The sequence below is a fragment of the Falco punctatus genome (assembly GCF_963210335.1).
Source record: "Falco punctatus genome assembly, chromosome: 7".
In the NCBI taxonomy this organism is placed as follows: Eukaryota; Metazoa; Chordata; class Aves; order Falconiformes; family Falconidae; genus Falco; species Falco punctatus.
This window is the reverse complement of record NC_137587.1, coordinates 39104614-39127111: the sequence shown is the minus strand read 5'-3', so window position 1 is coordinate 39127111 and position 22498 is coordinate 39104614. Positions and strand designations below refer to the sequence as shown.

General features: G+C 42.2%; 2 protein-coding genes across 5 annotated transcripts in view; one reads left to right on the top strand and one right to left on the bottom strand.

The window, feature by feature from the left end:
- Positions 1 to 7168: 7168 nt before the first annotated feature.
- SOCS4 (suppressor of cytokine signaling 4) lies at positions 7169 to 15466 on the bottom strand. Of its 4 annotated transcripts, XM_080394411.1 has the most exons (3): positions 15191 to 15466; positions 9458 to 9540; positions 7169 to 9032 (listed from the first exon to the last, which is right to left on the bottom strand). In XM_080394411.1, the coding sequence occupies exon 3, from the start codon at positions 8930 to 8932 to the stop codon at positions 7622 to 7624; it is 1311 nt and encodes a 436-aa protein (XP_080250537.1). In that variant the 5' UTR covers positions 8933 to 9032; positions 9458 to 9540; positions 15191 to 15466; the 3' UTR covers positions 7169 to 7621. The 4 variants fall into 4 exon arrangements, with proteins under 4 accessions (XP_080250537.1, XP_080250535.1, XP_080250536.1 ...); XM_080394409.1 differs by lacking the exon at positions 9458 to 9540; XM_080394410.1 differs by lacking the exon at positions 9458 to 9540 and having other exon boundaries at positions 7169 to 9022.
- A 50-nt stretch (positions 15467 to 15516) lies between these two features.
- WDHD1 (WD repeat and HMG-box DNA binding protein 1) overlaps positions 15517 to 22498 on the top strand; it is a 29928-nt gene continuing 22946 nt past the window's right edge. The window contains exons 1-4 of the mRNA XM_080394382.1: positions 15517 to 15601; positions 16090 to 16178; positions 17689 to 17800; positions 20556 to 20707. Of these exons, the coding sequence (XP_080250508.1) occupies positions 16102 to 16178; positions 17689 to 17800; positions 20556 to 20707 (341 nt within the window). The 5' untranslated portion in view covers positions 15517 to 15601; positions 16090 to 16101. The remainder of the gene's footprint in view (positions 15602 to 16089; positions 16179 to 17688; positions 17801 to 20555; positions 20708 to 22498) is intronic.

The following is a 22498-nucleotide window of genomic DNA, read 5'->3' as shown; positions in this document are numbered from 1 at the left end:
CAGGCATCTTCTAGTCTAATGCCAATTGTTTTTGCTGTAAAGAGATGGACAAGAAAAGCCTTCAGCTTGCCCTCAGCTTCCAACTTGCCAGGTCAAAGATGTCCTGAAAAATGAGGAAGTGCAGGGGAGGTTGAAGATCACAGAGAGATATTCCTTGCCAGAAACACCAGGGTGGAGATTTCCCATTCCTACTGACTACTGGTCATAGCCAGCTACACCAAGACAAGTCTCTGTTGCACCCTGGCACTGCTTCCTTCCTCGCCTCAGCTGTCACCCCAACTTCCTCTTTCTTGCTGCACTTTCCCATGCAGGTTATCCTTCCTGCTGCTCCAGACACCCTTCACTCGGGCTGACGGCACCCTTTGCCTGTTTCAAGCATTAGATGCCTTTGGAATAACACTAAGGTGATGATATAAAGAAATCCAGTTGGGGGGGCTGTTAATTACCATCAGAAAAATATCCGCAAACCTGAAATTATCTAATTTTGCAACTGTGCTGGTGGAGAAAAGCACTGTGTCAGATTTAGTAGAGCTATTCCCTTCCCCCTGCCCTCTCTCCCCCAGTATTTTCCAGAGCCCTTTCCTCGTTCCCCTAAGTCAGAGGATGTGAAGTGTTGGATGGCTCCGAACAAGTTGTGCAGAAGCACAGCCAGTGCTCAGATTGATTTTTCTTGACTAAATTTGCTTGATCTTTTTTTTTCAGGCTTTGGATATCAATTACAAGAACACTACTCTTTTGTCTTGTGTGTTGCTCCCCTACAAAATAATGAACTGTTTAATACACTAGAGGCAATTTCAAATTATCTAGTTTAATGAGGAAGGTTGTGATGGAAGATTTATTACCCTTTCTGATCTGCTAATGTATTTTCCCAACCATCCCTGCAGAACCAATCACCGTATTTTCATTATACACTCTATTTTCAGGGGTTCATTAGTTGTAGACTAAAAATAACAGTGAAGGTCTCAGTCTGAGAGCTAATCCAATTTTTTTAATTGGAAACAAAATTTGATTAGACAACTTTCTAATCATAACAGCATCAAGCATCAAGACCCTTACTGAGTGTTTTGTCCAAATTGAAACTTCATGTGACTACACATAAAGACCTGACCTAGAAATACAATCATGTAACTGCTCCGAGGAACAAACCCAGCCTTTTCCTTAAACAAAACATCCCACGTTAGCACAAGCAACGGACTGCAGTCTGTTCCAGCTGACGTGTATGAAAAAGAAGTCTGGCCATGAACCTGTTCAGCTGAGACAAACTCTGAGATGCAATGATGGCAGTTCAGCACTGGTGGCTGAACAGGAGCTTAAGATATAACTAAGATCTTTTTTTTCTCCCTCAAAGAATTAAAAATAAGGAAAATAAGATGGAATTGCTCCCAGATAGCCAGCAGGGCCTCCTACCTTGAAGCTGGACTCAAATCTTTCTTAAGTTGGCACTTCCCAGCAATGGCTTTGTGCTGTTGCGTTACAGTCCATAACACAAGCCCAGTGTTTTTCCTGGTGCATCATTTTGACATGCAAGAGCCACAAGCATGATGAAGGAGACAGGGAGAGAAACAGTTTGGGATTTTAAAGGGCACGCTCTTTGCGAAAAGGCGTCACTACCATGGCGGGAATGTGGAGATGCACTGCTTGTGTGGCAGCTGCCCCACAAGGCTGTCGTCCTCATATCTCCCAAGGCTGCCATCCTCGTATCTCACAAGGCTGTTGTCCTCATTATCTTGCAAGACAGTTGTCCTTGTATCTTTGCACTGGTGTGGGGAAGAGGGACCTGTATTCGCAAGGGCCACCTTTAGCAGAGGGACTCTGGCCTTGGCAGTGGCCAGACAACCTTAAAGGGCCAATGAGCCTGCTATGACTTTTAATTACGTGGCGGCTATGTTGTGGCAACCATGGGAGCTATGCTGTCTGATCCAGACATCCCTCTGACTGGTCCCAAACACACACCGTCCACGGGATTCTCCCCAGCAATACCACAAGCGGAGTACCGTGGGGCTCACGGTCCTTTCTAACTCTGCGCGGATCCCCGCATGAAGGTGTCTGTAACGACCTGTCTGCAGGGAGCCTGGGCTGAGGACATGTGGCCAGATAACGCATCGCTCACAACACCCAGGGGATTTTTAAAATGGACGTAGGGAAAAGGGAAGTTATTGCACCTTGCGTCAGCCCCATGCTATAGATTTTAAATGCATAAATTATATATTTACATTCAAAACTCTATTATTCATAGAGTTGAGTAAATAAGTATTGATTTTTACACTGTAGCACAGACAAGTATTTCTAATGATACAGAGGCTCCTCTTCCATCCTCGGCAATTCTGACCTCATTGGTGCTTCCTGAGAGTAGTATTTAACAAGGACGATCAAGTTTAAAACCAGTTAGCTGCTGCTGTTCGGAATGGAAATCAATGTGTATTTCTTTCTGAATGGACAACTTCTCCACCCACACCATGTCATGTGTGACTCGTCCTACGACTGCTTTAGACGCTGAACCAGCCAGATGCAGATGGAAAGCAAGCGAAGAAAGGATGCGTGAAACCATCTCAGCTTGTACAGTAACCTTAGCTCTCCCACGTTATGGGAAGAGGCAAACACATACTGGCTGTGTGAATATAGCAGAAAAAGCTTAGATATATTTTAAAAAGTGATACTAATGCAGAGTTCACATTAAACCTTTTGAGAAAGGTCCTACTATCAGTATGTGAACTTGTGTCAGGATTTCTTTCTATTAAGTATTTTTCTCTATTAAATGTATGATACTACCATGCACATTTAGCGGTGGCACAAAAATATCCTTTAACTGCATTCCCCAGTACTCCGTTATTTCAGAGGTTAACCAAAATCACTTACTTCATAGCTAACTTTGCTATATTGAATCAATGTACAAGTTCCTTATTGGATTTTTATTGTAGATAAAATTGACAGAGAAAATCACTAGGATATACTTAAAAATGGGAAGGAAATGTACATTTACAATAAAAAGGTCTCTGAAGGTCTCTTGTTTCATAGGAAGGAAGCTGTCTTTATATTGCATGAACTATAAAAAATGATTAAAACTGAAGAGAGACAGGAAGCTGATAATTTGATTTATCATCTTAATGGCTATGATTCATGAATAAATAATATAATGGTTTATGTCTCTCTTGTAAAAGAAGGAGAGGAGAGCAATTTGTCTAATAAATGACTTCAAAAATTACAGCCGAGTCTTGTTTGCCACATTTGTTCTATTTAAAAAGAATGAGCGAGTATCTTATTTCTTATTACTTACTAGGACATTTGTTGTATTATTTATAAGAGTCAAAAACCTTAACTAAAAGCCACTCATCTCTGACCACAGTCTCCCATTAGCTTTAAATTCAGGAAAGAGAAAGGGATTGATCACTAGATCAATAAATCTAACCTTAGAGCTGACTAAAAGCTTCCTTTAACCTCCTTCCTCCAGCATCCTTTTTCAAAATTAAAGTATCCCCCTTTTTAATTATTTAAGAGCATGTCAATTTTACAGTAAGGCCATGTATGACTGCATCATACAAGGATTTCTTCTTTATATTGGAAACACACCAGCATCTTTAAAAGGAAAGCATTCAAATTATGATCACTCATTTATTTTTTTTAAGTTGGATATGCTACTATAGATACACATATCCTGTTCCAAATGTGCCCTGGATTTCATCAAGGCAAGTGCTGAGAATAGGAAAACTGAGAAGTGTGTACTCCCAATTATTGGACACACAAACCACCTCAAATCCATCAATGGTTCTGATGGAGCTGAAGTTGCTCTGTATTGACGGCGCTGGGCCAACAACTATCATTACTACAGAGCTGCAAAAAGTCACTTCAGGCAAAAGCAAACTCCAGAGAACCTAATTAGTGGAAAGAATGTTTCATGGTTTTTTAAACCATCCTGCAAAAATAGCTTGTATATTTAGTTTGCCCAGCATGCACCAAAAGCCTGACCTTTTTCCCCCCCTTGTATCAAAATAATTTATAAAAATCAAATATTTTCTCTTACCAGAAGCTGTTCACACCGATTCAATACTGTCCTCCTATGGAACCGCCTTCAAAATGATACAAACCCCGTCATGCAGACACAATTCCTGATGCAAAGCTGGCTGGGTGCCCCGAAACAGGAGGAGGCTGTGGCTGGGTCACCTCTGGATTACATCCTCGCTCCACCACTGACCTGCTGCCGTGTCTTGAGCACGTCTAGTCCAGACTAGCTGCCTAGTCTTTTTCCAGACATCTCCCTCTTCCACATTTAGTCTTCATCCTGAAGAACTTGGGAACTCTGTCTTGCAAGAGCTTAGGCTTAGAATATTGAAGTTCTTACCCTGTTTCTGAGGCTAATTTTTTAGAGGGCTTCAACACTGAACTTCAAGACTTGGTTATCTTCAGATCGTACTTCAGATGCAAGGTGTTATAAAGTATTACGGGAGTGAGCAGCACTGGTAAGACTGGTAAAGCAGGGGGAAAACTTCAGGATGACAATTCCTGGCATACTGTAAACACCCTGAATTTCTACAAGGCTTATTAAAAAAAAAAAAAAAAGAAAGAGAAAATTTAAGCAAAACAGACCTTTTGAGATCTCATGTTTCATAAAAAATGTATACTTCATGAAATGGATCTTTCTCTCACAGACTGCACGTGTATACACAACTCAATGTCATTAGGTATAAATGTCACACGGGTATGACCTGGACAAATAAACCAGGAAAAAGTAGGGTGAACTTCCACAAACCCCCATTCCTCAATGTTTTCTATGGATTTCTCTAAATAAATGCAATGAACTGGCTCACAATCCAAAGGCACTATTTTTATGTGCCACACCTTCTTCCTTCAACTGCTATATTACATAGATCTCCTAAAACTGGAGCATTCAAGACATTTTTGGGGTAAGTGATGCATCAACTAGTGTCAAAACAATGTAGGCTGCATACAGAATGACACTGAAAACACAGTGTGTTGGGGAACTATACCCCAAAAAAAGGTTCTTTCATGGCCTTTCATTTTGAAGGGACAAAATCTTTGCTGATACTGAAAGAGGCGGTGGCCTCCCCTAACTTCCACAGCAAGTACAATTTCTGGTCGAAATGTATTTTTCTGTGATCTTGCAATAAAAATAACAACAATGTTAATAGCTATCTAAAATTATGAGCTTTTTGCCCTAATTAAGAGTTTCTGAAAGAGAATTTTTATCAAGCAGCCTGCAAACATCTCTGATATCACTCTGCAAAGTCAGATTTTGAACCAGATACTATGACTGCATACTGCAGCCATGCACACCACAGGCCACCACTTCACTGTGATGAGCCCCACATAAAAGAGCAAAGATGATCCCTGCTGCTCACTCACTTTGTGTTTGGAAAATGGCAGGGATAGAGGGAAAAACAGATTTACTAGTAGGAAGCTGTCCCTGATAAAATACAGTTTATGCAAAAGGCAATGTCAGTTGAATGGAAGCAGCACAAGGAAAAGATTACAGAAAAAAAGGGTAATTTTTCTGACATCAGTCATACAATTACATTTGCATATGGAGGAGGGAGAATCTCAGCTGGTATAAGCTGTTATAAGCGTATCAATAAAGCCACGCTGATTTATAGCAGCTGAGAGTTTGTCCTGTAGCATATTCATCCGTGTGCAATGCGATAGATTGATGTGTTAGCATTTTCTCCCTGGAGACTTTGGTTCAAAACCTATTTAAAACACAGTGAAAACAAATGGGCTGGTCTCTAAGCAGATGTCCCTGGAAATCTGTTTACATCATCATAGTGACAGCAGTTCAGTGGAAAGGGTTTTCTCTGCTCGAGGGCTGGGCAAGGGCAGGGTAGCAGGTCCCCTGTGGAGTTGCATGGCAAAGCCTCCTTGGTAACTCCCGAGTACCCAGCTTGCAGGACGGATTTGATGTCCACAAATCCATAGGATTCTGTACAAGATGAAATTAAAAGATTCAAATAGAAAAACTGCTTAATCTGAGTCTACAGTCTCAGAGTGAGACTCTACAGCACTGCGCTCTGCTGCTCCTAGCCTGCACACAAACATGACCTCACGCACACGGGTAACTACCGATTTTTTTATAAGATCTTTTGCATGCATGAGATTAAACTGATTTTTAATTCTGCAGGCTTGGGGTCTCAGTTTCAAAAGAATTTCAAGAGGAAACAAACGCTCCCTGTGATCAAAGGAGAGGAAGCAGTGCAGTGGTTGTAGTTCCATCATCTCACCTACTTTTGGCAGAGTTGTTATGGCCCCAGTTTTGTGAAAGGAGATAAAGCACATACAAATGAAGACCACAGAGCCGTAGGTCACTCCTGCACCTCCCGGAGCTGCACCCTGAAGCCGGCATGGAAAGCAATGGAGTTTCTTGCCTGAACCCAGATCCACTGAGTCTCGTGGGGATTTCACCAATAATTCAGCAGCAGATCTGCCTATCCGTGTAATGTAAGTAATGCTTTTAGAAGCATTATCCATGCATGGGTTTCCCGTACATGGAATTTGGCAGCAGGCCATTCGACCAAATGCTTCACGTTGTAAGAAAAATCTGCACACTTTTTTTTCTAACTATAGTTATTAAAAAAACAACCCTCCCACTAACAACGTAGGAAAGTTATTAATCATCACCTCAGGATCAACCATGCAAGACCAGATAGTTTAATACGCAGATTTTTAGGGAAGTATCTTCCTTCTCACCCTTCCACCCCATGCTGTATCATTTAAGAAGCAGCAGGTCCTAGAGTGAAAACAGAGTATTTCATATAATGAAATAGTAACACAGAGTTACCAAGTCCAAGCCCCATCTACCATAAGTATCTATATCATTCTCCTTTCCAGGCACGGATCAAATCCCAGTTTATGACTAGTTTGCTTTTTACTGCTAAGACACAAAATGAAAAGCTGCTCCAGAAGCCTGCTGCTCTGATGATGATGAGCCTTCCTCTCTTCCAACCAAAATCTTTTCATGACTAGTTTGTACATGTTTGTTCCTGTACTGAGTGTTGTCCTTAACTTGAATTGTTTTTCCTCTCCCTGGTGTTTAGTCCCCTGATATATTTATAGAAAGATCATATCCTCTTTCAAACTTCATTTTGCTAGGAATAGTAATGTTACAAATAGACTGATGAATTTACTGTATTAGATATGGACGGACATACGCACACACAGAGGCTAGAGCACTCATTTTAAAAGAAATGCAGAAAATACAGACAAGTCAATCTTTAGTTAACAGTGCATTATTTCAAACATGTCAGCAACATATGTAAATTACAATATAGAAAAGACAGATCAAGTTCAAAACTGATTTTTAGGATTTTTAGATCTAAAGACTATCCATCTATAGAAATACCAGAAAGCCTACCTGAAATTCTGTAAAACTCTAGTCTGGGAACAGTACCAAAAGCCCACAATGAATATAATTTCTAAAAAAAAGAGAGCTGGGAAGACTCAAAGTACATTTGGATAAAAAAGCCTTAAGACAGAGGCTAGTTTGGGTGGTAAATAATCTGCAGAAAAAGAAAAGAAAATCAAATTGCTATTAAAAAAAAACAACCTAGGAGGAAGAAAGACTGAACATACTATTTGTCTGTTTAGAGACAATTTCATTCTTTCATAAAAATATTTTCTAGTTTTGCTGCTCTGGTACATCAATCCTGAGTACTCTAACTTTTGACTTATAATGATATTCCTTCAGGTACAGCTTCACCGATGGAGGAATGGGAAGCGCGTCAATACCATCGTAAGTTGTACAGTTGCAAATAACCGTTCTACATATATGCTGAAGAGAAAAAGGAAAAGTCCGGTTTAGTGGAGTGGATAAAAGTGGTTCAAAGAACATACAGGAACTTGGATCTTTGTAGTGCTCTAGGAGTCCTGTGATGTCAGGAGAATGGAAGACACAAGGATCATGGGCATCAAAGCTGAAGTTGTGATTCCACTGCTCTATCCGCGCATGGAGGGAACGACTGTAGCGCCTGAAGCTCACAGAAAACAAATAGTCTTCTTGGGCAGAATCTCGTAACAAAAATGTTCCCTCTGGCTTTCCTTCTAGCAGCGCCTCAGCTGCATATTTATCCATGACTCCCCAGTAGCAGGGATTGTTATTGATCTGGAGGAGGTCTGGGACTAGGCAGTGGACATAATCAATCTGCGTATGGTATTTTGGAGGCGTTTCCATCCGTAGAAGCTCATCATCTGTTTCCCATTTGGGCTTGTTTCTTTTTCTAGAACTTGTGCACAGTGTTATAACTTCGTCATCGGAGTCCATATCGCTCTCATCTTTACTGCCCCTTACCACCTTACCTGTAACCAACTCAGACCTTGAATCACCCCTAGAGGAACTGCTGTCAGTAAAGTCGCAGGACTGGGAGGGAGAGTCCGCTCCTCCGTTGGCAATCCCATCGTCTCGCAGCTGATCCTCCCTTTCCTCATGCTGAGATAAATCAGCAATAATCCAGTCCTCTGCTTTTGGACTTACAGGGGCTGTGTGTCTTTTGATCAAGTGCCACCGAAAAGCTAGGTCCGAGCGTGGAGGGAAAGGACACTTATCTAGCATTAACTCACTGATATGAATTTTTCTTTTTGATGGCAGTCCTGAGGTGTGCCGACTGCTACAGTTCTTTATGGGAAAGCACTGACCCACAGCATCTTGCAGCTTCTGTTTGAGAGACCGGCCTAAAAACCTGTGACCGCACGAATGGTCTAGATCCAGCTCAATAGACGAGCAGCTATACTTCCTCTCTTGGCTCCTTAAATTAGTCCCTGATCTTCCTGCAGCACTTACTGTTTCAGCATCAGAACAATGCTCACTCTTTTTTGACCAGGAAAGCTTCTTTCCACTCCAGACATAACCATCCTTTCTGTCTGCACTTCTGCTCCGGCTGCTTTTGGGTCTCACATCTGCGTTTTTAATATTACTGTCCTTATTTTCTGCCATTTTGACAGCTTTACTTCACAAGTTGCCAGAAAGCACACTGTGTTTCTTTGTAGGGTTTTTCTACATATGGGAGCTTCCTCAAGGCACTTTCTGGAAATATCTAAGAAAAAAAAAACACAGCTAAGTTAACAGTTGCACACAACACAAGACCAATGCAGGTGTATATAGGACAACAGCAACAATTGAAAAATAATATGATCAAGCTGAATTCACTAGTACACCCCATAGATACCAGTCTGATCCTGGACAAGGGTCTCTCAACCCTCCCCTGGAAAAGCATCCTCCAGAATAAACCATCTTACATATTTTTAGAGTATCCATTCTGACCACATATAGCAGAGCAGAGTTTTAGGTGTTGGCATTCCTATGGTACTAGGGTCCATTTTAAAGGGCAGCCCTTCATGTGGCAGGTGATACTGCTTTAGCTGTTTATTGAGCACATTCCGCATCTCTTCCAAATAACCTTTCAAGAAGGAACAAGCCAGAACAGAAACAAGTAGGTCAGAGTACAAAGAGCTACTGTACCTAGAAGATATGCCTGTTTGCTACTAATCCACAGGGTGGGATGCCAGAGATCTTTTTCTTAACTGACACTTTTGGGTCACTTTCTGGATAAAAAAAAATATAATTATATTATATCAGTCACAGATTCCAGCAATTTCTGAAAGCTGTTTTCCTCTGCCTTTTCAAATGGAGCTAGAAAATACTGAGCCCCTAAGGGATTGAAATATCTGGGGCTTTACATACTGAAAAGGATTAAAACAATCCAGTCCCTTACTAAAAGCAATTTTAAAAGGCCGTGAAAGATGGAACTGCTTATTACTCATTAGAGAAGAAAGTTTACATTATTAAAATCAGTGTTGCTCTGAGACCTACGGTTGCTGATTTCATTCTCTTTTGTTTCCAAAAGCGTACTGAATCCTCAAATAGATAAGAAGTTTCCTTTTGAATGTTACGCTTTGAAAAAGGAAAAAAAAATCCTCCTTTGATTACTCAGTTGAAAGCAGAGCAGAATTTTTTCAAGGTACATAGATAGCAATATGTTATGTATGCTATGTTCTCCTGAGGCATGGCAGAATGTAGAAATATTTCCCATCATGTACCATGATGCTTTTACACCAAAAGGAAGTACAGCTCCTCTGTTTCAGTGGGTTTTTTTGGCTGTGTTTTTTTTGTTGTGGTGGGTTTTTTTGAAAAAAATCCTAATTGACATGGTAAATACTAAGCAGGAAAAGAAAAGGGCATCCACTTCCTTTTTCCATTCAATCCATTCTCCTCATCAGGATTAGCCATCATGACACAACCCCTCTGTGGTCCCCCGGGGCTGCGCAGGCCGAGTTCTAGCCTCTGCTTTCAATAAAAGAATAAAACTGCCGTGCCAAAAGGCTTATGTGCAATCTGTGGGCCAAATGCATCCCAGATGTAACTTTCACCCAGGAATTTTTGACATTGTAGCCCTTATTACAACCTAGAAACCTGAGAGCTGTGGGGAAAAAGACAAGGGAGGGAAAGAAGGAAGATGCAGAAATGCAGAATGAGGGTAAGATAGGTTAAATATTGCAAATATGTTGGAAAAAAATTGGCTTTAGAGCAATCTAGATGAAGAGTACCTCACCGGTACCAAGTGGAATCACAGAACAGGGTCTATATTCCAGCAATTACATATCAAAGATTAAAATAAAAATTGCCTTTTCTTCTCTCAGTATGTTGCAAACCACTTTTCAGTGAAAACATTGCAGGATGCAATGCAGATAGGAGAAAGGCAACATTTGTATAGGAGACCCAATACACCTTTATTTAGACCAAGATTCATTGATTGCTTTTGTAACATCGATATTTTTCATCTTCAGCCAGAAACAACTGGAGCACTGAATTTTCTCCACAATTAAAAAAGTGGGGAAAAAGCAGTCTCATTTACGCTGGTGATAATCTGAAGACAAAAAGTTATTCTAGATTTACCCTGTGGTAAAATACATTAACTCTCTCTATATGGGATTTTTAATTGGACAGAGAAATATCATTGAGGCTGCCAAGTCAAGTACTTAAAAATTAGGATATGACAGTTTGTAATTGCTTTTGAAACCTTCAATTATCTTATTCTGCACATCCAGCACATATAATGAATAAGAATATGCAGAATATGGGCTTTTAATTAAAAACTGCAAAACAAACAATACCAAAAGTGCTGAAAAGACCTGTTATCTCCTAACTTCAGCCTTGCAACTGAAATATGTTTAACCTTTTATGTAATTTCTGGGTTGTTGTTGTGTTAACTGTAAAGCCACCTTCTACTTTGTACCTTTCTTCTATTGTGAATCATTAGTGGTACCTGAACCCTGAAACTTAAACTAGAGAAACAGCACGTGATACTGTAAGACATGCACCATTAGCCAGCAACACAGAGAGCCGTTTCCCTGGGGTCTGAAGGCTGCTGGAACCGAGGCGCCAAGTCTGCCACGTCAGAGCAGTAATTGCTAATCCGACATAACACTAGACCTGTGAAAAAAGCATGGAATAAATGCAGAAAAAGGGATGTCATCCTACTAAAGCCAGGTTTGAACTTGACCTTGTGAATGAAGAGCAAAGGATGATTCAGTGGTCAGCTTGTGACTCAGAAGACAAAATCTCGGTTTCCAAATGTGTTACAAACATCCGTGTGCTCACGGGCAAGCTGCCTTCTGAAACACGCATCAGCCACAGCGTATGTAGGTGCTCAAATCCACTGCTTGCCTTTACAGTAAGGGGTCATGCCTTCATATCCTTCCGAGTCTGTGATTCACAGCCCCATCAATAAAATGGGGACCAAAAATAATTTAGGTGTTGGAAAGAAAAAGGCATAAAGGGCAGCAAGGCATTCAGTGCTGTATTACCACTTAAGGCTATCCTAAACCATAAACCAGCTCTTCCTTTCACTGCAAATGTCCAAGGGAAACGCTGTGTACTGCACATCCATTAATGGCTGAAGCACAACTGAAAGAGCAGGAGAGCAGGGCAAGGATAAAAGACAGGGATGATAGAGTGTACTTTTCCCTACAGGGCAAGGTTAAATGGAGGAATCCAGCATGGTGCAGCTTACACACATCAGTTCTGAGGTCCTTTTGGTAGATGTAATTAGCCTCCTGCTTACAAAAGCCGCCTTCTACACGGAGATACCTTAAGCATCTCAGAAGCAGGCAGATTTGACAAAACCCTTACGCTTGAAACTCTTCCCCCTAAGCAAAAAGATAAAACATCGTGCAGGGATAAGCAGGGTTCACTTCAGGCCATGGGATCCAGCTTGTAGTTCAAGGTTATCCAACATTGTCACAGCTTACAGTCCCTGAGGACAAGCAGAGAGCTAGGTGGTTTTTGTTGTTGTTTTTGTTAAGTGCACAGCTCCTTCCTTCAGAGGCCTGTCTCTCAGAGGGGGGGTGCAGATGGCTGCACAAGATGCTTTTTCTTTCAGGCACTGAAGCCTCAACACTAAGACTTCAAGCCCAAAAGAAAAGTGATCCCTAGTAGCTATTTGGAGACAATAACAGTATTACCTCCTAGCCAGAGGTGGGCTGCAACCAACAACTGTGATAAGACAGTTACAGCCTCACCATATGCCTAATTAAATCAGCAGCAAATACTCTCTAACTTCAACAGAATCAAACACGTAACTGGACAGACCTTTTTAATTTATTCAATAAATGCTGAATTGCTTAAACTAGATGTTTAGGTCCTAAGCTGCTGGATCCTTGCCCCTAGCCCAGTACCTCCAAGTCCTCTTGGTCAAGCTGCTTCCCTTTTAGTATAATGAAGAAGCAGATGGTGGGGGGTCTCCAGCCCTCCTTCCCGCCTGGAGCAGGACTGCTGCCAGTGTGGGCTCAGGGGAGCCACAGCATGCTCTGGTCACGTCCTGAAAATCTCCGAGGACGGAGGTCCTACCACCTCTCTGGTGCTCCCACACTGCACGAGGAAGTACTTTGGAAGTTTTCTGTCCAAGTACACAAAAGCCAAGACATCGCTGTATTATGCCTCCAATTAAACAAGAAAAGGAGACTCGCACAAAGAACAATAAATCAATTTTAGAATTGTTATTGAAATTGGTATTCTTCTAGAGCTGATAAAATCTTGACAGAAAAGAGCAAGCCACAACAAACTGGAGTCCTTTTTTCTTTCAACTTACATAGAAGTTATTTAAAATAAAATCTCACCAGTCACATGCTGTTTTCATTAATTTCACCCAATTAGATTTTGGCCACAAGACCGCATTTTAAAACTTGACCTTCCACTGAAGTTGAGCTGTTACTGACTTATTTTGGAAAAAAGCCCAACCTATTAAGGATAACATTAAGTCTCAATTCCTCCATCCTAAATTATTTTTTTCAGTTTTGACTACAGTTATTTTGATTTATGATACCGTCCAAAAATACCTAAGCTTGACTCCAGAGACATTTCCAGCAAATTAAAGCAATAATCACATAGACACAAAAGGAAGTGACCATCTAAAGGTACCAATGGCAACCTACAATATCTCTTCCTTGGAAATATCCTTGATTCAGCCCGGGTCTGTATACCCTCAGAAGCGTAGGAGGAAGGGGGCATGCAGCCATGCCCACAGAACCCCAACACTGGAGCTATTTTACTCACAGCCCGGACGTGGAAGTGATCTGCAAGCAGGTGCCAAAGGTGAGGGCTGCTAGTGCCTACCGCTTTAACGGAACTCTGCTCCTCTGCTGAAGGAGAGACAACATGCAGCGCTTGGCAGCCCGCAGCAGCCTCTCAAGGACTAAATCAGTAAAAGCGTTATGGTCCATGACCAACACTTCGTGCTCCACCCTGAAACGGACAGGAGAGCAGCGCTATTCCTGGCTCCCACCCTTCCGCTCCACTCGCAGCCGCTTACACCTATTAATTGAGTCAGCAGCAGGTTGAGTTCCCGATCGGATTGACAGAATAACTGCATTTGACGCCGTGCCACTTTGGACACGACAAAGCCACAGGGCCTGCAGTCCCTTGGCCAAGTGACCATGGGATTCCCCCCACTCCCCGAAAAACCTCCCCCCAGTTTTCCCATGCTGTTCAAAGAATCATCCCAGCAGGCAGCACCCCCAGGCAATGAATGTAACTGTTATGTGGAACTGAACTTAAAACAGCTTTTATATTGTCAAAAATTTTTAGGTGCAGTTTGTATGACAGTTTCTGCAAATTAAAATAATAAAGAAAAATAAATACAGTTGACATGCATTTGTCTCCATCCCAGGCAGCAGCTTGCAACAAGGCTGCAGTAAGAATAGCTTGGTCTTCCCACTCAGCTGATAAGCGGTTCAGCTCGAACCATTTTGCTAGAACACGTTATCCTCACCAGAAATCACGATTTACTGAAATATGTCAGGATACACCCATGGAAAACATGTCTCCACACAGCTTCCAGGAGGTTTAATAATGAAATCTGGGCTTTTATTTATTTTTTTTTTAAAGAAGTGTACTGCTTTGTAATCCTGTCACTTACTCATTCATGAAAGTACCAACAATGTGACTGTTAAGAGAACCCCACCACATTCCCCATATAAATACATTGCTCTGCTCACCCCAGCCACCGATCGCTGCTGCAGAGCAAAACCAAACATAAAAGCGTTTTGCCTGGAAGCAATTTTTCTTAGAAGCAGGAATAAACTGGGCCAGATCATTAAAGCTGCATAAAGGCAAAACAGATAAATACGGTTTGGTTTTTTGGTTTGATTTGGTTTTTTTTTCCTCCTTATTTCAGGTACGTCGAGCTCTAACATTTTTTGTCCTTCAAAAAACAAACCACGGTGCTTTCTTCCTATTTTTCAGCACATGAAAGCTTAATGATTTTTGCAGCGCCGTTGCTACCTGACTAACAACCGCTGTCAACTCTATCTAGCACACGCATCGGGCTGGCTGTAATTACCGAATAATTCCGTAATTACCAGAACGATCTCCAAGGGGCCGGGCCCCGCAGCCGGCGCCGGGCAGCACCGTGCCGTAGCGGGGGCCGAAGGGCACTGCCCCCCGCGGGGGCTTCCCTCGCCGTTCCTCTGCCTCCCGAGGGACTGTCATCGAACAGGCACGCGCAGGTATATAGGGTGCACGTATAGGCACGTTATACGCGAGGCCAGACACACAGCGGGCGCGCACCCACGCGTAGGTTTCCACTGAAGCGGCGGGGCAGGGGGACCCAGCCCGCCCCCGGGCAGGGGCGCAGACCCCGCCTGGCACCGCCTCAGCCGCCGCCCGCCGGCCCGGCTCCTCCCGACCCCAACTTACTATCGTCCGGAGGGAGCGGCCGGCGGCGCTGCCCTCCCCGGGGAAGCCGCTCCCTCAGCCGGGCAGGGCGGCCTGACCCGCAGCAGACGAGGCGCGGGGGTGACGGCGGGAGGAGGAGGAAGGTCGCCGGCACCTCCGCGGCCACCGGTGCGCGGGCTCCCGGAGGCGGCAGCCGGGGTGAGACGGCGGCAGCCCCGGCTCCCCTCACCCGCCGGAGCGCAACTGCTGCGAGGCGGCCCCGGCCGCCCCTGCCGCCGCCATCCTCGCTCTGCCGGCCGGCCGGGGCCGGCCCCAGCCCCGCCTGCGCGCAGCCCCGCCCCGGGCTCTGACGGGGCAGGCCCGGCCCTGGGGGCGGGCTGGGCGCCGGGGCCGGGCGCGGGAAGGCTCGAAGCGGGCGGCGGGAGCGGCGCGGTGAGCGGGCGGGAAGGCGGCGCGGCTCCGGCCTGCCCTGGCCTGGCCTGGCCCCGGCGGGCAGCAGGGGGGCCGCGGCCTCTGACGGGGAGGGGGGTCCCTTCCAGGGCCCGGCGGGGGCCTGCGCTGCGCCGCGTTGCCTGGCCTTGCTCGGCTCGGCTCGGCTTGGCTTGGCTTGGCTCGGCTCGGCCTGCCTGAGGGACAGACCCCCGCCTCCCCGCTAACCCCCTGTTTCCGCCCTTTTGCTTCCGCGGTTCGCTTCCACGGGCAGCCCCTCCGACGTGAGGAGGTGCCGGCTCTGTGTCCAGCCCCGGCCCGGCTATAATCCGCTTAGGCCGAGCCAGGGGAGGCCAGTGGCTGAGCCCCGTGTGCCCAGCCCAGCCAGCGAGTGTGGGGGGGTGAGGGTCCCAGCAGCTCTGACCTCGCCCTGCCTCTGAGGCTCTTTCCGAAGCTTCTCTTATTGCTCCTCTCTTGTCCACCATAAACAGGTGAAAGCGAAGATGCCGTCCACACAAAAGCCTATGCGATATGGCCACACCGAGGGCCACACGGACGTCTGCTTCGATGACACTGGGAGGTAAGTGCCTCATTCCTGGGGACCAGGGTAAGGCCCAGCCTGGTGGGGCGATGGTGTTCCCGTCTCTTGCTTTCCCGGGACTTTCCGTACCAGCCACTGCGGCAGGAGGTACTGGGGTGGATTCATGGGCTAGCTTGGTCTGGGAGATCCGCTGGGTTTTGCCTGTGTTGAAAACTGGCTGTATGACATGTTTTTGGAGTGATTGATATGTAACTTAAACATAAGCATATATACATATAAGTGCATATATATATAGTATGTATGTGTATATATAAAAAATTCATGTGCACTTTTTATAAGAGTGACTTCGTATAATCTAGCAGTAATCGGTGTAGTCAGTGTGGGAGCACATATGTTAACATACACGCTACAAAATTAAAAATATAGTTGAAGAAATCCAGTATTTGGCTTGTTATATTTTCTTCTTATTCTTGTACTTCAATGTTTAAATATAAACTACATATTTGCCGTTACCTTTTCATTGATAAACCAGAAAACAAGCCCCTCAAAATGAGCTCAAGGGGTAAGTCTTACATATTGAGTATGGTTTAAGTCTGTCTTCTCCTATTCCTTTCTTTAGTTCGTTAGCCTTGGTACAAAGACTACTTTCTAAGAGTTAGTCTAATAACAAGCCCTCGAAACCACAAAAAGCCTTGTTTACTGTTACAATGTAAATGTTTGAAAAAGGATGCAGACACCTCTGCCAAGTATCATTGGTCCACTACCGCTGGACTCTCCAGCATCAATACAGTCAATAACAACACAATGTTGTGTTGCTGTCAAAGTACAGGCCTTATAGAACCAAGAGCAGCAACATCACAGCTTCACCACTGGCTTGGTAACATTTTGTTGTATAATTAGAATTTTTTGGGTCTGCAAAGAACTTTGGAAAAAGAAATACAAGGCTTGATGATGTCATTAATTAAACTTCTGTGACTTCAAGTTATTGTTTATTGCATTAAAATTGTGAACGTTAACTCCAGCAAACTTGAATTCCATATTAACTGTTTTTAAGGGTTCTGTGTGCCCAGTCCTACATGTTAAGCCTTTTAAACTTCAGTCAAGTATGTATTAACACTCTTAGTTTTGCCCTCAACCTTGTAATCAGCTGGAAGGTAAGTTTTCAAAGTCTTAAGAAGCAATTAAATGCCCAGTTCTTAGAGAAATTGGTGCTGATTAAGTCCTTTGAAAAATTTGCTGTAGGTCCTGGATCAAATGGATTGACCGGTAATATCTAAGGGTCAGTTCAGATGAGTGCCAGGCCTGGGTACTTATCAGAGACTCAAGGTACTGTGTTACTCTACCAGACATTACTTTTTTTCCCCATGTTTTGTAGGTTACTTAAATCAGTTATGTTTATTTGCTGCATTGCATAGCATGTATTGTGTTTCAATTTAAAAAAAAAAAAACCCAACACTTAACACTTGAGTAACATGTTTGTTTTGGGATGGAAAGGCACAGTGCCTGTCGTTTCCATTCCTGAATGCTAACAAATCCTGTTTTTCTACAGCTGCATTGTAACTTGTGGCAGCGATGGAGATGTTAGGATTTGGGAAAACCTGGATGATGACGATCCAAAGTCCATTACTGTGGGAGAAAAGGCCTATTCATGCGCTCTAAAGGTATTGTCATTAACAGAACTCCTCAAAGTTGTGTCGTGCTGGTGGTGATACAACGTGACTGTACAGATGCTGGATTTTCAAGCTTAGGAATGCTGCTTATGTGGGTAATGTTAAACATATAGTGGGATAATATGCAGAAAAAGGCAAGAATAATACTGTATGTAGCGCACTTCAGTCTGTATGTGGAATATGTCGATATTTGTCTTCAGATTAATGTATGGAAAAAGTAAATTGAATGCTGTTTAATGAACAGCAGGTATTTAAATTTGAGCATATGAACGTATTCTACCTTTGTGTCTAAGTGAAAACGTTGAAGTAGTATTGAAAACATAATTTTCTGAAATACATGGAAATTTAAATGATTAAAAGTGTCTACAGATTTTTTAATATTATAACTAAATTAAATATTTTATATAAATCAAGAATACTTCTCACAATTCATTTTATCCCGTACAGGATTGTAGGGGAATTAATCCTTGCACTATGCTTCTGTAATATTCCTCCCCCCCACTTCCTTCAAATTCAGTTATACTCATTTCTGACTTTGATCTCCTTTCTGAGGAACAAATCCAGCAGATTAAGCTAATTATACAGTGAACTTTTTAGGCTTTCAGTGTTTTCTCACAATGTGAGTTGCAGAATGTTTCCAAGAGTAAGATGTGATGATCATCAAGAATTAGGAAAAAGAGCCATGAGGCTGTTTTATGTGCGCCTGTTTTAAGAAAATCCTAATCTATGTTAATCAAAAATTGCTCTCACAAAGTCTGTGTCTGGTGATGCTTTGGTAATACGTTTTCGTAGTTGATCGATATTTTGCTCTCAAAGTCGTCATTTAGCCCAAAGATGCGGCTGACCCACTGTCCTAAAAGTCAGAAGAGAACAGGATTCTTGCTTACATAAGTTGTAAGAGTTTGTGAGAATGCTGATTAGAGGCAGTTTTGTAGTCCGACCGGCTGGTGTTTGAAGCATAACCTGCTCTGTTTGTTTTCATGCTCGAGCAGTTCCTTTTACTATATCTTGCAGAAGTCATTATTTGTAATAACAGGGCAGATAAGTTACCTATATGAATTTGTATAACAGAAAATATTTTTTTTTACTGTGCATGTTCATGCATTTAGCTTGAGGATTCTCACAGTATTTCCTTTATGTACCATTATTGTTTTCTTACATTAGTAATAGACGGTCTAAAATGTTGTCTTTGTGGTAATTGTAGAAAAAAAGAATTCCAGAAGTCTACATCAGTTCTTCAGAAGTAGTTAACTTTGCAGTGATAAAGGAACATTTTAAAACTGTTTTTCAACTACTTGTGATTTTGGAGAGCAGTATGGGAGAGGAAATAAATGAGAATTAACATACATGTGTTGGATTTTAAAAATAATAATAATTTGAAGCCTTATTCAGGACTGCTGCCTTAAGTGAAACCTCTTTCTTATATTCCTCTTAATATACTTCATATATCTGTTCCTCAATACCTGTATGATCTATTTTCATCATTGATTCTTAGGGTATTCTGCTGTTGATTTTCATTGTATTACTTATCCTTTCACAAACCAAGCAAGGTGACTTGAATGAGTTCTCTTAGCAAATCAGTGGCAGAGCCAGAAATTGCTAAAACTATTAATGAATAGACAAGGGAAATCCTTGTTTTAGTTTTTGACACCAGTAGGAAAAATCCTGTGCTCTTAAGTTGATTGTAAAGTGCTTTTAGGTTTGAGAGTTTTTTTTTTTTTAAACAGTGAGATTAAGAACACTGTGTGAGACTTCAGGAAATCTTATTTCAAAAATTATTCTTCTTTACTGAAAACTCATGAGAAACTGATCTGAAATGTCAGTGTAATCTAGGTAATAAATCTCACCTTTTATTCAGTTAGGTTATTTAGCTAGCTGCTGCTTTATCTTCAGGATTTTTACTGTAACTTTAGGCAACTTAAAAAGCAACACCTGCATACCCTGCAACCCAAACAGTAAAACCCTCAAGGAAAAAAGGCATATTTTTTAATATATTTAAAAAACTTACTGCTACATACAACTGAGGAATAGTATTGCCACTTGAAGTGATATTACTTTTCCAAGTATGGGATATTTATTTACACTTCTTTTAATCTGGATTCAATTTTAGTAGACATCTGCCTTCTGTTTTCTGAAAAGAACTAAGCTATAGTTCATGAACTTCTCCCTGGTGGCATTTAACTGAGATCAGTCCAAGGGTGCCCTCTCCTGGTACTGCAGCGTATTAATCGAAATAGGATGCAAGATTCTTTCTGTTGCAAGAGCTTTCTTGCCTATGTAAGAGGAGTGAATTTTTTTATCCACCAGAAGAAGATCAGACAGTTCTCTTTGAAATTTGTTAGTGACTTAGAGCATTCATTATTTTAGGAAAGATACGAATAGGGAACGTCTTGATGCAGTAAATTGCCATAGAGTTAGCATAATGAGTTTTAAATCTGCTGAAGCAACTGGAGTTGTATTAAATCTAGCAGTGTGTTTCTGCAAGATTGCAAGTAAGAGCACAATTTTTCTAGTTTTTAATAATTTGGTTAAAGTGATAAAGTTTTAAAGTCGCTGTGTTTGTCTGTATTTTGGAGGAAGAAATAAAAGTTAAAGAGCATTTCCCCTACTACTCTGGCTGTCAGACCTCCTTTGGAGCTGCTAAAGTTAATCTGCCCAAATATTTGGAACATTAGAGCAATTTTTTTGGCTCCATGGGCATAAATGTGTTAAAACTAACAAATTTTATGATGGATTTTGTTTTTAGAATGGAAGACTGATCACAGCAGTATCGAACAATACTGTTCAGATACACACATTTCCTGAAGGAGCTCCAGATGGTATCCTTACTCGTTTCACCATGAACGCAAACCACGTCATCTTTAATAGTGATGGTACCAAAATTGCTGCTGGATCCAGGTAATCTGTGCGTGACAAGGGAAACCATTGCTGCTGTTCAAAATCATGCTGACTTTTACCAATCCACATACCTCTGAGGGTTTTCAAGTATTGCAGAATGCCTTCTGGGGTGGAGGGGAAGAAAGCAATGAAAAGGACTTTAGGAAACAATGCTCTGAGAGATGTTTGATCCACCAAATAATTTTAAATGGAAATCAGGTGTGAAATAATTCCATTTCTTTAGGAGCTGTGAATCTTTTCAGCTTTTAGTCCTGTAATGCATAAACATAAGTGTTCACCCATATGGATCTCATTGCATCAAGGATTTTGTTACTGTGTGCTAAAGATAACGTTCTGACTGTTCAGGATCATGGTGCTGCAGAGTATATACACATGCAAAAGTTAGATGGGTTCTAATATGTGTGAGCTTTGACTCATTCTCTGGCACAAGTATCATCACCGTTCTGCCAAATGATAACAGATGACAGTTGCAAGACTCACCTGAGGGAAATTAAATGCGTATTTTAGTTACTTTCTTAGGGCAGCATGTTTGTTTTTTACATAATATGTGCTAGTCCTTTAACAAAGATGGCAAAAGAGCAAGCAGGCAATGTTTTTTTAAGGCTCAGGTGATTCTTGACTGGATTTGGTGAACTCTTTGGGCAGCTGTAGCTAACTCGGGCTGTGTGCTTGCCTCTACTGGAATTTGTCCTCCACAGTAGAGATGGCAGAGCATTGCATCTGGTTCCTGACTCTTCTAAGTGTGGATTGAACTAGAAAGTTTATGGATGGATGAAAATGCTGGACTGTGAACTCTGGCAGCTGTGGAGCAGACATACCAGCCACACCAAAACTGGGAGGCTGGAAGCTGGGGCAGTAACCACTGTAACTCTAAATCTGACAGGAATCATGAGTTTGGGCCCTTTGCCAGGACTTGTTTCTGAGAGAACAGCTCTGCCCCGGGATCTGACTTTGATTGGAGAGATTAGGCAGACAGCAAACTTTACTGTTTCTAAAACTTTTACAAAACCCCAGTACTTCTACAGCCTGGCCAGGGCTGTCCTATTAGAAAAAAGGGCTCAGAAGGCTGTGAAGCCACCCCTCGATGAGGCCTTCTGTAACATTGGAGGAGAAAGTGGCAGCCATGATATGAAGGAATGCAGCTAAAAAGAATTGCTTTCAGTTGTCTCAGGTCTATCCATTTTTTGCATGAAGTCTGTAAACTTCAGTTTTATATGAGAGCTTAACAATTCAACTGGCTGCCAAAGTTCACATCAACTATTTGAAAAATAGTTGTGTGGCTTCTTAAATAAGCAAAAAAGATCGTATCACCTGGTTTCTTTTTTCTTTAAAGTTGTATTGCATTGTTTAAGAGTCCTAACGTAATTGTAGTCGTCTCACAATATAGACTGCCTTTTATGACTGTTGGGTTAGCATTAGATGACAAAACTGAGGCTGTGTTTCTGACCAGTTAAAGTAATGGTTAACCCTACAGAATTAGGTCCTAAAATTAAATTTCTCTCTGAGGGACTTGCAATGAAATATGGGAGGGAGTGGTAGTGAAAGATTGTCTGGGGAGCTGTTTGGCTTAGAAGTTTGGCATTGATATTTTGAGTTAAACTGCAGTAATGTCTGTAATTTTGGAGGAGGGAATAAAGTTGTAAGAAATCTGTTAATGTATCTGATACACTAAATGGTCTTAAAAATCCTGTTAAAAATATCGCAAAATAAACTACTTGCTCTATCTTTTTTTAAACCACAAGACCATATAATTATAGTAATGAATATCGGTCCCATTCAACAGATAGTTCT

Coding starts and splice junctions, on each gene's coding strand:
- SOCS4 (XM_080394411.1), bottom strand. CDS start 8,932: ATGGCAGAAAATAAGGACAGTAATATTAAAAACGCAGATGTGAGACCC.